At 30.7% G+C, this 17,303-nt stretch overlaps 2 protein-coding genes across 6 annotated transcripts; both read left to right on the top strand.

Annotated features, from left to right (window-relative positions):
- The first annotated feature begins 261 nt into the window (after nt 1-261).
- LOC126928757 (odorant receptor 22c-like) lies at nt 262-11,164 on the top strand. 5 transcript variants are annotated; one of them, XM_050744458.1, is made up of 6 exons: nt 262-390; nt 901-1,255; nt 2,205-2,435; nt 2,581-2,694; nt 2,802-2,957; nt 4,159-4,471. In XM_050744458.1, exons 2-6 carry the CDS (start codon nt 926-928, stop codon nt 4,207-4,209), a joined length of 882 nt encoding a protein of 293 aa, XP_050600415.1. In that variant the 5' UTR covers nt 262-390; nt 901-925; the 3' UTR covers nt 4,210-4,471. The 5 variants fall into 5 exon arrangements, 3 of the variants coding, with proteins under 3 accessions (XP_050600415.1, XP_050600412.1, XP_050600414.1); XR_007716938.1 differs by lacking the exon at nt 4,159-4,471 and adding an exon at nt 11,080-11,164 and having other exon boundaries at nt 301-580; nt 2,802-3,065; XR_007716937.1 differs by having other exon boundaries at nt 301-580; nt 2,802-3,065.
- Nucleotides 4,577-16,843, top strand: LOC126927813 (uncharacterized). Its single transcript, XM_050743818.1, has 14 exons — nt 4,577-5,530; nt 6,215-6,551; nt 6,734-6,946; nt 7,023-7,136; nt 7,831-7,986; nt 9,034-9,072; nt 9,149-9,212; nt 9,947-10,215; nt 12,197-12,465; nt 13,150-13,486; nt 13,669-13,881; nt 13,958-14,077; nt 14,772-14,927; nt 15,973-16,843. The coding sequence occupies exons 1-14, from the start codon at nt 5,277-5,279 to the stop codon at nt 16,021-16,023; spliced, it is 2,592 nt and encodes an 863-aa protein (XP_050599775.1). The 5' UTR covers nt 4,577-5,276; the 3' UTR covers nt 16,024-16,843.
- Nucleotides 16,844-17,303: the final 460 nt, after the last annotated feature.

Genomic DNA, 17,303 nt, shown 5'->3' with positions numbered 1-17,303 from the left:
GCAGAAAATGTTGGACATTGAAAAAAAAAAATTGGGCAAACTTTTTCTTTTCTTTTAATCATATATTTATGGCTTCCAACTCTACAAGTTGCAACTTTGGTTATACTTATCTGTATTCTTTGTTTGCCATGAATACTTTATGGACACACGGCCAATGCGCAAGAAGTAACATCTGAGACGTCTGGCAAATATTTTCAGCATACAGTGTTCAGTCGTCTATGCACAAACGGTTTTAACGCGAATACTTTTCATCCTATCATGCAGAAATAAGCACTGAATAACAAACATTAATAATTTCTAAAAGCAAAGTCAGTTCGTTTAAAATGATACTTAGTAGAAGTATCAGTCGCCCAGTAGTAATTGGCCTACGATTGATTGGAATTTGGCCAGGTTCATCTTATGAAATTATTGTCCGATGCATTTGGGTAGCTAACATGATGTCTGCGCAAGTATTTCAGTATCGGTATATAATAAAGCATATTAATTCTGGAAACTTGGCAGACATAGTAGACAGTGTGAGCACTACTTTGCCTTATAGTCTACTGTTCTTTAAAATAATTAGCTTTTGGATTAAACGCGGGTAAATGTTCATTCCTTTTTTACATATTTACGGTTCACTATGTCAAACATAATAAGCAGACTGCTGGTTTTTATGCAAGTTCATATTTTTGACAGTATATCTAAAAAAGTAAAAACTTGCAAAAAGAAAATTTCTTCTACCTACTAAGTTTTATAGAAAGCACTATACTTTGGATATTTTATATACTTTTGCATTATGCACATTCTATTTTCACTTATCGCATTTGCACTTGATGAGTTTAAAAAGAAATTAAGTGGAAAATTGCTTTTAAGATTTGTTCTTAACAATTTATGTGCTGCATGTATAACAATATTTTTCAGAATATTTAAAAACATATTGATAGGAATGTCTCGCGATTGGATCGACACTTCTACTGCCAAACTTAACGTCCATGTAATGATAAACAAAGCTGAACTTGCATACCGTTGTTCAAACTTAATTATTGGCGTATACGCTAGTGCCGTTTGTATATACGGCGGTATGTTCCTGGAATTCAGTCGTCAGGATCAAGATGACGGATTTAATATAACATCTCGACAATTGTTAATAAAAATGGACCTTCCGTTTGCATATTATGAAAGTCCAATGTATGAATATGTATTTGTTGTACAATTTCTTCAACTATTAGCTACTGGAATTAGCATTGCTATGTTAGATGCTTTGATAATTACATTGGTCAGTATGTTTTAACGTAGTAATCAAAAATACATTTATTTCACATTTTATCAACAAACTGCTGCACACAGACAGTGGATACAAAAAGTATTTGTGCATCGCTACGATTATTATTGCATTTCTATATTATAGTATATTTATATATTATTATATACTATAGTAGTTAATTAGATCCGACTATGATAAATTTCATATTATTTGGTAGTACTTTCATATAATTACAAAGATTTGATACTATATGGATATGAAATGTAGAATCTAATAAAAAATCGTCTGGTCGAAAAATAAAGCTACCCTTTGAATACCTTTTGTACACACTGTGCTATTAATTAAAAACAAATAATATTATAGCCAATTAAAAAAATAATGCCTACTATGCGCTTTACAAGAGTTTTCAGTTCGTGTTTAACCCTAAATACAACTTTGTGTTAAGGTGTACCTATTTAACATACAGTGTACCACTTATCTAATAATTTAATAAATTTAACAATTATTCTGATCATTACGAGAGGTCACTATGAAAGATGGTAAAAGTGTATAGTAACTGTAAGATTGACGAAGTCGATACGCAACTAAGTGTATGTATGGGCAAACATTCGAAATAGTCAAAACAGGCTGTCTTGGAAATTCAGCCATAGACAAAAATCTTATTATTTCCTACATTTTTTTCTACTCTTTCGATTTATTTTTTCGATTAATTCGATATAAGATAGTAAGTAATATTTTGAAAAAGTAACAAATAATTGAATGGAAAATTACATGACTGTAAAAATAAGATATCATTGAACATAAAAAAAAAGTATAAAAAAGTTTTTGAACACCTCCATTTACGTACCTACGAATGGGGAATACTTAGGTGCTACGACGTAGAACGTTTTTTTACAAAGCTATGTTGCCGAACATCGGTGAAATACTATACGCGTATTATATTATGCGAAATATTATTTAGATACTTCATATTGGCGGACAAATAGAAATGTTACACGAAGCTCTAGAAAATATTTCTATCAAAGATGAAAAACATGGATCATTACGAAATGTCATTAAATCTTTAACTGATCATCATTACCGGATTATCCTTAATTCGGAATATATCGAAAAATTATTCTCGTATATTGCTTTGATGCAATTATTATGTAATACAATCGTCATATGTTGTATAGGTTTCTTAATAATAGTTGTAAGTAATATTTGCAAATGTTGTTTTTCCATGACATTAAAATATTATTTTTCCATTGATCTTAATTAAACACATTTAATTTTTTTATATTAGTGTATAATTATGATTATATCTATAATTTATACTATTTTTTATATTATTGTAGGCGGTTAATTCATACGGTGACATAAAAATACTTATGAAAATTTTGTTATTTTATATCGCCATTACGTTGGAAGCATTTATTTTTTCCTACGCTGGGGAATATCTTAGTAGTAAAGTTAGTATTTAATTAAAATATATGCATACACGACGTTTTATCGAATGTATACAGTAACTATTAATTATACAAAAAGATACGTATAAATCTTTATCATTTTATTCTAGAGCCTGTCAGTTAGCAGTTCAGCTTACGGCTCTTCTTGGTACTTATTAGAACCTAGAAACAGACGTGTCGTGATTCTTCTTATGATAAGATCACAAAGAAGTTTAACCATTACTGCTGGGAAATTTATGGATTTGTCTATGATCGGCTTTGCAACTGTAAGCTTGATTTTTGTTACAATATAGTAAAAATGTTTTTAAAGGCATGGTGTCATGACGAATACAGTGACTCACGAAAGTATGCGAATAGGCCCAGAAATTTTCTATGTATGTATATATTATACAAAAGGTTGTCAAATTTCATTAGAACTGTAACAATCTAACATATCGATAACGATAAGCGCGTAAATTACGCGATTTACGACCTTTTTTCCTGGATTTGTTGTTTATTTAGAAAAAATCCTATTTCTCGAACAATTGGCCAACCGCTTTTTGTAAAAGGTGACGGTTTTGCAATATATTAACTGCCGCATCTGCCAGTTGATATCGTAGTAAACAGATTATAATCTGACAAATAACGCAGCGTTACGGAGATTTTCATTGATACTCTTAGTTGCTTGCTTTAGTCGGCCGTTGTGACTCGCGTTATCGTGCAGTACTATCACTCGTCGAGTTCAATTGTTGATATCGTCACTCGGATGCATCACTTGTTATTGATGATGCTCGAAATTAGTCATTTCGTCGGGTTGGAGTAACTTATAAAGCGGATGAAATATTTGAATTTAAGATGAAGTAACAGATGAATTTGTAAGGCCCATGAATTGATCTGCACGCTTAGTAATAAGACTAAAGAACAACGTTCATTAATTCCGGAATAGACAAAATTTAATACTTTCAAAGATAGTTATTCAGTAAATTCAAGATCATTTTAATATTTCGTAAATAACCACCTTTTGTAAATAAAACATTTCGTTGCTAGGAAGCATATCTTCGAAGATATCTAGAGTTCCGTTTGTTGCATAGTTTTTAGTAAAAAAATGTTTCTTCTAATGCACGTTTTAAAAAAAAATTTCCATTGAATAAAAATAAACGTATGTCGTGGTAGAAGATTGCTTTGATAAATAGGATAACACGAAATTGTTGTTGCGGATTCTTTAACAAACCGCGTAATAAAACGAAGGGCAGCATTTTTATATATACTTGTCAAAAACTTTTATTGATTTCGTTTGAAATATGTTTGATAATGTCAATATCAAATTGCTTATGTAATTACAGATTATGTATTAACAAAGAAAGGGCGAAAGCTTTCGATGTCACAACTTGATATTGACGTATTATATGATTTCAAAAATACACACACAGTACGCATATTCGGTATACTGTATCACTCGTAATCACTTGTATTCTTTTAACTTTTTAGATTTTGAAAGCTTCTGCATCATATGTATCGGTATTGTATGCGATGTACTGATTACATAGGAGTACGTCATAAGGAATAAAATGAGTATATAGTATATATTTCTATATATATATATATATATATATTCATATACAATGGTATATATAATTAAATATATAAATGGACTGGAATATGATTGCAAATTTATAAATAACAATGTATTATTTAAATAAATGCTATATCATGTAAGGCAACAAAATTTAGTTATTGTATAACTAAACCTTATAACAACAAATATTCGTTAATTGTACAAGGCGTTAAGAAATTCTACATATGTCACGACTATTATGACAAGATTCTACAAATTTAATATTAATATAAATTGGTTAAATCGCATTATTGAAACATCAGCTACATTGTAAGTTATCACAATAATTAGATGACATATTAGTGATTTTTTGGGTTTCAATATCTTTATTGGTGCATCGTGCTTTATTCTGAAGTTTCGTGAATATTGCAGTTCACTTTATCAAGGAATTATTATTACCTTCGTCCACCTTTTTGGCTACCTGTGAACGTTTATCGAACTTTATCTGTCAGATCTCCCTCTCGAAGATCAGCTTTTCAGTCGCCCTTTCTAACATAGAATATAATATTACACTTTCCAGTATTAGTTTTCTATATCAAACTTTTGCATTTTCTTCAAGTTATAAGAAGTCTAATTTAATATGCAGTTGCATGTCGCGCATTTGCTTCTACACTTTTCCGTAGAAACCAGTAGTTGCAACAAAGTTGGAATTATATTTTGAGCAACATTCCCTTCTCCTATCCCCTAGTTCTACTACCAGCAAGCCTGCAATCGTTGTGATATTATTTGCAATATTCATGCAGGCCCTGGGAATCCGAAACAAATGGCTGTCACTCGTGGATAATTTGCGTATGTTTCTGCATGATTTTCACGGAACGTTCAGTTTATCGTGAGACTGCATGTAAGTAAGGCTGCTGCAATCACTGCCCCGTTGTAAATTTATTAACGGTGATAGTGATGCATGCGTGTGGTAATTACGTGTCAAGTCTTTGTATATAAGAAAGAACCCTAAAATAGTTTCAGCAAGGGGATATAGTTAATTTTATGTGAAATGATATTAAACACGATTAGTCCGTCTGTCAAATTTGGCCTTCATTTTTGTGGTGTCTGGCCTGGAACACCATTTCAATTCATACATAAGTTATGTTGGGTGATAGCGATAATTACGCTTCAGATTTATCAATACAAGTATATCGTTATACATTATAACACCGATACTCTTATGAACATAGCAGAAAATTTGAGCATCACTGTGCCTTTCAGTTTAGTGCTTATCAAATTTTTCATTACTTGGACGAATTATGGGTAAGTTACTCTGTTTTCATTGAATGAAGATTCATGAATAGAAATTCTGCCCGTACATGTGTCATATCTTCCGTATATCTTGTGCTTTAAATATTGACTTGTCTAGCATTATGGTTTTTAATATGATGAGATTTTAAAGATGTACACAATGATCTCGCACGGAAATTTATATTTTTATGAATACAAGTATTTTTTTAATTTTATTTAATCCTTGTCTTTCGGCTTCGGATAGTTTTCAGCTATCAATCTTGCAACCGTACATAATTTTTACATAATACAAGGATAATATTTTTCTTCAACACTTTAATGCTTTATAAATACAGGTAAAAGTGTAGAAATTAAATAGAGATTTCTTTCACTACTGTTGTTGCAGTACTTTGGATATATATTGTCGCATATTATCCGTTCAACGCAATTTTGCAAATTCAAAGTTCAAATGAGGAATTTAAAATGAAAATTATTTTGTAGTGTTGAGCATTTTTATGAGTTTATGTTGTTTTGTCATGAATTAATCCGAGTTTTGAATTTAAGAATGCAACGTACAAGAATTTATTTTTACGTATAAAACCATCCCACGACACTACCTTACTGCCAAAATCAGAGATAACTCTCGAATAAAATTCCTATATGATAATGTTTATTTGATACAATTTAATGTTTATTACATGTATCAATACTTCACAGCTTGTTTTGCGATATTTTATCTACTATGGAAGAGGACTGCCAGAAATATGCTAATATGGATATAAATAATCTGATAACAAAAACCGGGGTGTTCTCCTTTTATGTAACTAGCATGATCATGTCCTCGTATCTGGCGACTACGATTTATTATCTTGGCGGCACTATTGCATTTCAAGGAACGAACGATTCAATGTCTCGAGAGCTTCTTTTGAAAATGGATTTACCATTCGAGACGAGTGAATCCCCGAATTACGAACTTGTGGTTACTACACAATTTATTATTCATATCTCAGCGGCTTTTGCGTTCGCAACGTTCACTGCCCTGCTTTTCATGACGGCGAGTATAAATTTTACGTTCCTGTTGAGTAGTTACAGATGTATTCTTTGTTCAAAATGTAAATCATGGAAAAATATTTATTTTTAACACGATTACCGTACTAAACAAAAGTTTTGTCGCATGAAATTTTATGGCTCTACTGAAGTTATCGTTAATAGTCTTATTGAAATTATTATTTTCAGATAGTGCACGTAGGGTGTCAAATCGACATAATGTGCCAGAATCTAACATATGCTTTTCCCGCAAATGAAAACAAGTTAAAATTTTTTATTAGTAGATATCAAGAAATCATTGCTTTTGCAGAAAAAATTGAAAAACTTTTTACGTATATAGCTCTTAGCCAACTTGTATCAAATACAGTTAGTACTTGCTGCGAAGGATTCCTCATTGTACTTGTAAGTAATGACTATTCGATATGCGCATACGATACTTTACTTTTTCACTGCGTTGTGTACGAAATGAATATTACAGGCTGTAAATGATCAGAGTGGACTTGTTGTACTGATCAAATGTGTTTTATTTTATATAGTTATTTGCTCAGAAGTTTTCATATATTGTTTCGCTGGGGAATATCTTCGCATTAAGGTTGTTGCATATAATATCTTTTTGCTTTTTATTCGCACTATATCGGATATACTGTACTGAAAGAACACATAATATTTTTGATGAATAATTGTGTTGGGAACAAAATGGCTGCAAGGGCAATCGATACCAATTATTTAATTATTTCTTCTTATAAATCATCCATAATTTTTATTAATTTTATTTTATTGCATTTGTAAATATATATAATTCATATTTAGAGCAAGGTGTTTAAGTGGAAACAGTAGTGCACGAGAGAAGTATGTTTAAGGTAAAGTTGAACGTTCGTAAGCAAGAAGGAAATGAAGAAGAGATAAATCCCCTTAAGGCTAATTATATCTTGTTAAAATAGATTTTCTCTATTCTCAAACAAAGGAGATTCATTCAAACAAATCTGTTTACATTTGTGCCAAATTGTAAAAGTGAATTGCGCTTAAGGTACACAAAGTGAGAAACCGTAAAAAATATATTACAATCGCAACTGTGCCAATATCTCTTTGACTTTGAAATGTTTATTATTCTTTCTTCGTTTCCTTGAGTTGAGTCGTTCAAATTTCTATAAGAATACACTAGTTCTCTATGTTAAATAGTACTAAAAGACATATGTATTTCGTATTGACATGTCGCTTCAACGTGTAAAGATAATTAAAAGAGAGTTTTTAATACTTTTCTTTTAAAATATTTGTTTCGTAATTAGAGCCAATTAATCGGCGACACAGCGTACAATATGCTTTGGTACGATTTACGTCCAAACAAGAGCCGACTTCTGATACCTGTTATATTAAGGTCTCAAAGAGGTTTCACATTGACTTTCGGAAAATTCTCAAACCTTTCCCTGGAAAGCTTCACAGGCGTGAGTTATTTGTTCTCTATCCATTTAGATCACCTATATTTTAACTGGCAGGTAAAAACTACTTGTAAAAGCAATGGTTGAAGGAATTTTGAGGAATCTTAGGGTAAGTCACGCGCATGTAAATTATAATGGGTATAAAATGTATTGAGCACACCACTATATTTATTACAGCATTCACATACTAGTTCATTATTGAAAATCCAATGAAGTTTCGTATCATTTAGCAGTACTATCACGTGAATACAAAAATTGAATAGTATGAAAATGAAATTTACAGTACCCGATTGGAACCTGTTTTATTGTAAAATAAGGGCGTGAGCCAATACTTTTTTCTAGGCACTGTAATCGATACAAGGAGTAATATTACTTATTATTTTATATAGGTAATATATTTGCCTATAATCGTATATTTGCCAAATCGAAACCTATACCATATGAGTTTCTCTCGTAATTTTCGAAGATGTTGCAATTTTTTTGCAATAAGTATATTCTATTTTGCCTTCGTAATACATAATACGTGGCGTTCGTTTCGGCTATCAGAGTAATTCGAAACTCATAGCTCTTTATAATTTAACTTTGTTATATGTATATTGAAAACAAGACAGTACATGGAATGTTCTTATGGCAAAACAAGTGGCTTGCGACAGGCGCGAGAATAGGAGTATGTGGCACCTGCAAAAGCTATGCTTTAAAATAATTAATTACGATATCCCTGATACCAATTAAGCACAAAATATAGTTTTTCATTATTTTCAGTTAGATCATATTTCGTTTCATCAGAAAAGGTATTATTAGTTTTAATACGTATCGTATTGGTAATAGGTTTCTTGTACCATTTCCTTTATACGATGCGTTTTTATATTTACTATTAGTCGGAATTCCTTTAGTCTTTGCTTTTGCGCAAAAATAAAATTCTATCAAGCCGGAAGCTTTTTCACGTTACTGTCTGCTTGATTTTCGACGGAAAATTATGCTTTTGCTTTGTCAAAATTATCGCTATTCAAGGGACATACTTTTATGGCATTATTTTGTGTTTTATATTTATAGATTATGAAGGTTTCAGCGTCATATATGTCGGTACTTCTGGCATTATACTGAAAGATACAAATGTTAACTTCGATGTGGAATTATCGTGTCAAGTGTACAATTGATTTAACACTAGCTATTGTTAACTGGATTATTATACAAAGAATTACAAGCAGAAAAAAAATATCATTGTTGTATTAGTAGTGATAAATAAATAGCGTATATAATGTTAAGGTGTACTTATTCAACATATAGTATACCACGTATCTGATAATTTTCATTTGTAAATATTTATGACGATGCGTTTAAAGAGATATTGTTTAATAGGACAACGTATTTATAACTATTACGAAGGAATGAATGTAAAGTGATGATAAATAAAAGACAATAATCTAAGGATTCTTTTGTAAAGTAATTTATCGTTGATATCGTGTGTATCTCTAAAATATGTTGACTCCTTTAAAAATTATTCTGATCATTACGAGAGGTCACTGTGAAAAATGGTAAAAGTGTATAGTAACTGTAAGTTTCATGAAGTCGATACGCAACTAAATGTATGTATAGGCAAACATTCGAAATTTTCAAAACAGGCTGTCTTGGAAATTCAGCCATAGACAAAAATCTTATCTTTTCCTACATATTTTTCTACGCTTTCGATTTATTTTTTAAATAATTCGATATAAGATAGTAAGTAATATTTTGAAAAAGTAACAATTAATTGAACGAAAAATGACATGACTGTAAAAATAAGATATCATTGGACATAAATGAGAATAGAACAGTTCTTAAATATATTTACGCATCTCCAAATGGGAAATACTTAGGACGTAGAACGTTTTTTACAAAGCTATGTTGCCGAACATCGGTGAAATACTATATGTGTATTATATTATGCGAAATATTATTTAGAAACCTCATATTGGCGGATAAATAGAAATGTTACCTGAAGCTCTAGAAAATATTTCTATCAAAGATGAAAAACATGGATCATTACGAAATGTCATTAAATCTTCAACTGATCATCATTACCGGATTATCCTTAATTCGGAATATATCGAAAAATTATTCTCGTATATTGCTTTGATGCAATTATTATGTAATACAATCGTCATATGTTGTATAGGTTTCTTAATAATAGTTGTAAGTAATATTTACAAATGTTGTTTTTCCATGACATTAGAATATTATTTTTGCATTGCTCTTAATTAAACACATTTAATTTTTTTATATTAGTGTATAATTATGATTATATCTATAATTTATACTATTTTTTATATTATTATAGGCGGTTAAATATACGCGTGCACGACGTCTTACAGAATGTGTACAGTAACTATTAATTATACGATATGATTATCGAAATTAGTTATTTCGCTCTGTCGGAGTAACTTACAAAGTTGGTCAAATATTTGAATTTAAGATGAAGTAACAGATGAATTTGTAAGGCCCATGAATTGATCTGCACGCTTAATAATAAGATTAGAGAACAACGTTCATTAATTGTGAGACTCAGAATAGATAAAATTTAATACTTTCAAAGATAGTTATTCAGTAAATTCAAGATCATTTTAATATTTCGTAAATAACCACCTTTTGTAAATAAAACATTTCGTTGCTAGGAAGCATATCTTCGAAGATATCTAGAGTTCTGTATGTCGCATAGTTCTTCGTAATTAAAATGTTTTTTCTAATAAATGATCCAAAAGCTTTTAATTGAATAAAAATAACCGCATGCCGTGGTAGAAGACTGCTTTGATACATAGCAATACTAGAATAACACGAAATTGTTGTTGCGTATTCGTTAACAGACCGCGTAATAAAACGAAGGGCAGCATTTTTATATGTACTTGTCAAAAACTTTTATTGATTTCGTTTGAAATATGTTTGATAATGTCAATATCAAATTGCTTATGTAATTACAGATTATGTATTAACAAAGAAAGGGCGAAAGCTTTCGATGTCACAACTTGATATTGACGTATTATATGATTTCAAAAATACACACACAGTACGCATATTCGGTATACTGTATCACTCGTAATCACTTGTATTCTTTTAACTTTTTAGATTTTGAAAGCTTCTGCATCATATGTATCGGTATTGTATGCGATGTACTGATTACATAGGAGTACGTCATAAGGAATAAAATGAGTATATAGTATATATATATATATATATATATATATATATATTTATATTCATATATAATGGTGTATATAATTAAATATATAAATGGACTGGATTATGATTGCAAATTTATAAATAACAATGTATTATTTAAATAAATGCTATATCATGTAAGGCAACAAAATTTAGTTATTGTATAACTAAACCTTATAACAACAAATATTCGTTAATAGTACAAGGCGTTAAGAAATTCTACATATGTCACGACTATTATGACAAGATTCTACAAATTTAATATTAATATAAATTGGTTAAATCGCATTATTGAAACATCAGCTACATTGTAAGTTATCACAATAATTAGATGACATATTAGTGATTTTTCGGGTTTCAATATCTTTATTGGTGCATCGTGCTTTATTCTGAAGTTTCGTGAATATTGCAGTTCACTTTATCAAGGAATTATTATTACCTTCGTCCACCTTTTTGGCTACCTGTGAACGTTTATCGAACTTTATCTGTATCTATATCAGATCTCCCTCTCGAAGATCAGCTTTTCAGTCGCCCTTTCTAACATAGAATATAATATTACACTTTCCAGTATTAGTTTTCTATACCAAACTTTTGCATTTTCTTCAAGTTATAAGAAGTCTAATTTAATATGCAGTTGCATGTCGCGCATTTGCTTCTACACTTTTCCGTAGAAACCAGTAGTTGCAACAAAGTTGGAATTATATTTTGAGCAACATTCCCTTCTTCTATCCCCTAGTTCTTCTACCAGCAAGCCTGCAATCGTTGTGATATTATTTGCAATATTCATGCGGACCCTGGGAATCCGAAACAAATGGCTGTCACTCGTGGATAATTTGCGTATGTTTCTGCATGATTTTCACGGAACGTTCAGTTTATCGTGAGACTGCATGTAAGTAAGGCTGCTGCAATCACTGCCCCGTTGTAAATTTATTAACGGTGATAGTGATGCATGCGTGTGGTAATTACGTGTCAAGTCTTTGTATATAAGAAAGAACCCTAAAATAGTTTCAGCAAGGGGATATAGTTAATTTTATGTGAAATGATATTAAACACGATTAGTCCGTCTGTCAAATTTGGCCTTCATTTTTGTGGTGTCTGGCCTGGAACACCATTTCAATTCATACATAAGTTATGTTGGGTGATAGCGATAATTACACTTCAGATTTATCAATACAAGTATATCGTTATACATTATAACACCGATACTCTTATGAACATAGCAGAAAATTTGAGCATCACCGTGCCTTTCAGTTTAGTGTTTATCAAACTATTTGTTACTTGGACGAATTATGGGTAAGTTACTCTGTTTTCATTGAATGAAGATTCATGAATAGAAATTCTGCCCGTACATGTGTCATATCTTCCGTATATCTTGTGCTTTAAATATTGACTTGTCTAGCATTATGGTTTTTAATATGATGAGATTTTAAAGATGTACACAATGATCTCGCACGGAAATTTATATTTTTATGAATACAAGTATTTTTTTAATGTTATTTAATCCTTGTCTTTCGGCTTCGGATAGTTTTCAGCTATCAATCTTGCAACCGTACATAATTTTTACATAATACAAGGATAATATTTTTCTTCAACACTTTAATGCTTTATAAATACAGGTAAAAGTGTAGAAATTAAATAGAGATTTCTTTCACTACTGTTGTTGCAGTACTTTGGATATATATTGTCGCATATTATCCGTTCAACGCAATTTTGCAAATTCAAAGTTCAAATGAGGAATTTAAAATGAAAATTATTTTGTAGTGTTGAGCATTTTTATGAGTTTATGTTGTTTTGTCATGAATTAATCCGAGTTTTGAATTTAAGAATGCAACGTACAAGAATTTATTTTTACGTATAAAACCATCCCACGACACTACCTTACTGCCAAAATCAGAGATAACTCTCGAATAAAATTCCTATATTATAATGTTTATTTGATACAATTTAATGTTTATTACATGTATCAATACTTCACAGCTTGTTTTGCGATATTTTATCTACTATGGAAGAGGACTGCCAGAAATATGCTAATATGGATATAAATAATCTGATAACAAAAACCGGGGTGTTCTCCTTTTATGTAACTAGCATGATCATGTCCTCGTATATGTTGTCTGCGGCTTCTTATCTTGTCGGCGCTATTGCATTTCAAGGAACGAACGATTCAATGTCTCGAGAGCTTCTTTTGAAAATGGATTTACCATTCGAGACGAGTGAATCCCCGAATTACGAACTTGTGGTTACTACACAATTTATTATTCATTTCTCAGCGGCCCTTGCGTTCGGAACGTTCACTGCCCTGCTTTTCATGATGGTGAGTATAAATTTCACGTTGCTGTTGAGCAGTTACAGATATATTGTTTGTTCAAAGTGTATATCATGGAAAAATATTTATTTTTAACACGATTACCGTACTAAACAAAAGTTTTGTCGCATGAAATTTTATGGCTCTACTGAAGTTATCGTTAATAGTCTTATTGAAATTATTATTTTCAGATAGTGCACGTAGGGTGTCAAATCGACATAATGTGCCAGAATCTAACATATGCTTTTCCCGCAAATGAAAACAAGTTAAAATTTTTTATTAGTAGATATCAAGAAATCATTGCTTTTGCAGAAAAAATTGAAAAACTTTTTACGTATATAGCTCTTAGTCAACTTGTGTCAAATACAGTTAATACTTGCTGCGAAGGATTCCTCATTGTACTTGTAAGTAATGACTATTCGATATACGCATACGTTACATTGCTTTTTTACTGCGTCATGTACGAAATGAATATTACAGGCTGTAAACGATGAAAATGGACTTGCTATTGCTATACTCATCAAATCTGTTGTATTTTATATAGTTATTTGCTTAGAAGTTTTCATATATTGTTTCTCTGGAGAATATCTTCGCATTAAGGTTGTTGCATACAATATCTTTTTGTTTTTTATTCGCACTATATCGAATATACTGTACTGAAAAAAGACATAATATTTTTGATGAATAATTGTGTTGGGAACAAAATGGCTGCAAGGGCAATCGATACCAATTATTTAATTATTTCTTCTTATAAATCATCCATAATTTTTATTAATTTTATTTTATTGCATTTGTAAATATATATAATTCATATTTAGAGCAAGGTGTTTAAGTGGAAACAGTAGTGCACGAGAGAAGTATGTTTAAGGTAAAGTTGAACGTTCGTAAGCAAGAAGGAAATGAAGAAGAGATAAATCCCCTTAAGGCTAATTATATCTTGTTAAAATAGATTTTCTCTATTCTCAAACAAAGGAGATTCATTCAAACAAATCTGTTTACATTTGTGCCAAATTGTAAAAGTGAATTGCGCTTAAGGTACACAAAGTGAGAAACCGTAAAAAATATATTACAATCGCAACTGTGCCAATATCTCTTTGACTTTGAAATGTTTATTATTCTTTCTTCGTTTCCTTGAGTTGAGTCGTTCAAATTTCTATAAGAATACACTAGTTCTCTATGTTAAATAGTACTAAAAGACATATGTATTTCGTATTGACATGTCGCTTCAACGTGTAAAGATAATTAAAAGAGAGTATTTAATATTTTTCTTTTAAAATATTTGTTTCGTAATTAGAGCCAATTAATCGGCGACACAGCGTACAATATGCTTTGGTACGATTTACGTCCAAACAAGAGCCGACTTCTGATACCTGTTATATTAAGGTCTCAAAGAGGTTTCACATTGACTTTCGGAAAATTCTCAAACCTTTCCCTGGAAAGCTTCACAGGCGTGAGTTATTTGTTCTCTATCCATTTAGATCACATATATTTTAACTGGCGTGTAAAAACTACTTGTAAAAGCAATGGTTAAAGGAATTTTTAGGAATCTTAGGGTAAGTCACGCGCATGTAAATTATAATGGGTATAAATTGTATTGAGCACACCACTATATTTATTACAGCATTCACATACTAGTTCATTATTGAAAATCCAATGAAGTTTCGTATCATTTAGCAGTACTATCACGTGAATACAAAAATTGAATAGTATGAAAATGAAATTTACAGTACCCGATTGGAGTCTGTTTTATTGTAAAATAAAGGCGTGAGCCAATACTTTTTCTAGGCACTGTAATCGATACAAGGGGTAATATTACTTATTATTTTATATAGGTAATATATTTGCTTATAATCGTATATTTGCCAAATCGAAACCTATACCATATGTGTTTCTCTCGTAATTTTCGAAGATGTTGCAAGTTTTTGCAATAAGTATATTAGCTTTTGCCTTCGTAATACATAATACGTGGCGTTCGTTTCGGCTATCAGAGTAATTCGAAACGCATAGCTCTTTATAATTTAACTTTGTTATATGTATATTGAAAACAAGACAGTACATGGAATGTTCTTATGGCAAAACAAGTGGCTTGCGACAGGCGCGAGAATAGGAGTATGTGGCACCTGCAAAAGCTATGCTTTAAAATAATTAATTACGATATCCCTGATACCAATTAAGCACAAAATATAGTTTTTCATTATTTTCAGTTAGATCATATTTCGTTTCATCAGAAAAGATATTATTAGTTTTAATACGTATCGTATTGGTAATAGGTTTCTTGTACCATTTCCTTTATACGATGCGTTTTTATATTTACTATTAGTCGGAATTCCTTTAGTCTTTGCTTTTGCGCAAAAATAAAATTCTATCAAGTCGGAAGCTTTTTCACGTTACTGTCTGTTTGATTTTCGACGGAAAATTATGCTTTTGCCTTGTCAAAATTATCGCTATTCAACGGACACACTTTTATGGCATTATTTTGTGTTTTACATTTATAGATTATGAAGGTTTCAGCGTCATATATGTCGGTACTTCTGGCATTATACTGAAAAATACAAATGGTAACTTCGATGTGGAATTATCGTGTCAAGTATACAATCGACTTAATACTAGCTATTGTTAACTGGATTATTATACAAAGAATTACAAACAGAAAAGGAATATCATTGTTGTATTGATAATGAAAAATAAATAGTTTATATAGAATAAATATTAATAAAAATTGAATTAAAAAAGGCAAATTAAATTTATCTCCTGACATCAATAATTTTATTATTTGCAATTGTTATTTATGTTATAATATGCCTAAAATATGTATCATTTATTTCGTTTTCAAATTTATCTCATTACGCTACGATGCAATTTTTCATTTATTATATTTTGTTAACACCGTTTGTTCAGTTTTAAGAACTGAACTACTTGTTATATCATTTCTCATATTATATACTTACAGTTACATATTACTCTTCCGGCTGATTAAATGCTGTGACCGTTTGCCTAGAAATCTGAACATTAAGGTCATATTATGCATTAGAACCTTTCGAAGAGAGATCTTTGCAACAACGTCACATCTTTTTCCCGCAGTGGCAATGAATTTTTTATTAACAATTGCCTGTACAGGATTCACGAACCATTACAACACTTTGCAACAGAAACACAACAACATCATTTAACACGGTATATAAAATACACGTATTTACTAATTTCGCTGAATGCGTAATATGTATCTATAAAATTGCGACGAGTCAACGGGGATAGGTGTAAGTTCGTAAACAACGAATTTCCGTATAGCTAACATTGTACTTTTTATGACGTGGTAGAGGGCGTGAACGTTTTTTAACTTTTCCTTTCTATTTTCATTTATTTTTTCAAGTGTATGAAGATCGGTAGTTTGAGTTGGTAGGATTAGCTTGTTTCTATTTTAAATGATTAGAAATTACCATTGTGTTGATTTAAGTTTTGTAATTAACCTCTGAGAAAAATAATTATCTTTTAACACTTTGTGATAAAATGTGCGAGGGAGCGTCTGTTTTTAAAGCAAAAATTTTTAAAGACAGTTTGTTGGTTGAAAAGACGCCGATAAAATCACATACTTTTATTTATTTTTCTGATCGCGTTTATAACAATACCAGCAATATCATCTTCCATACCTAAGGTTTTTTCACAATTCATAAATTAAATGAAAGATTATGTGGACAAAATCAGTGCCAAATAATTCGTACTTGTGTAGAATCGCTCGTGTATGAAATATCTGATATGCTGTAAATATATATCACACAGTGGTATAAGTGTATTTATATGTATATTGAATATATCTTACCTCTATTGA

The sequence above is a fragment of the Bombus affinis genome, chromosome 2, assembly GCF_024516045.1.
Source record: "Bombus affinis isolate iyBomAffi1 chromosome 2, iyBomAffi1.2, whole genome shotgun sequence".
Taxonomy (NCBI): Eukaryota; Metazoa; Arthropoda; class Insecta; order Hymenoptera; family Apidae; genus Bombus; species Bombus affinis.
The sequence above is the reverse complement of the archived record's forward strand: the minus strand, read 5'-3'. Positions and strand labels throughout refer to the sequence as shown.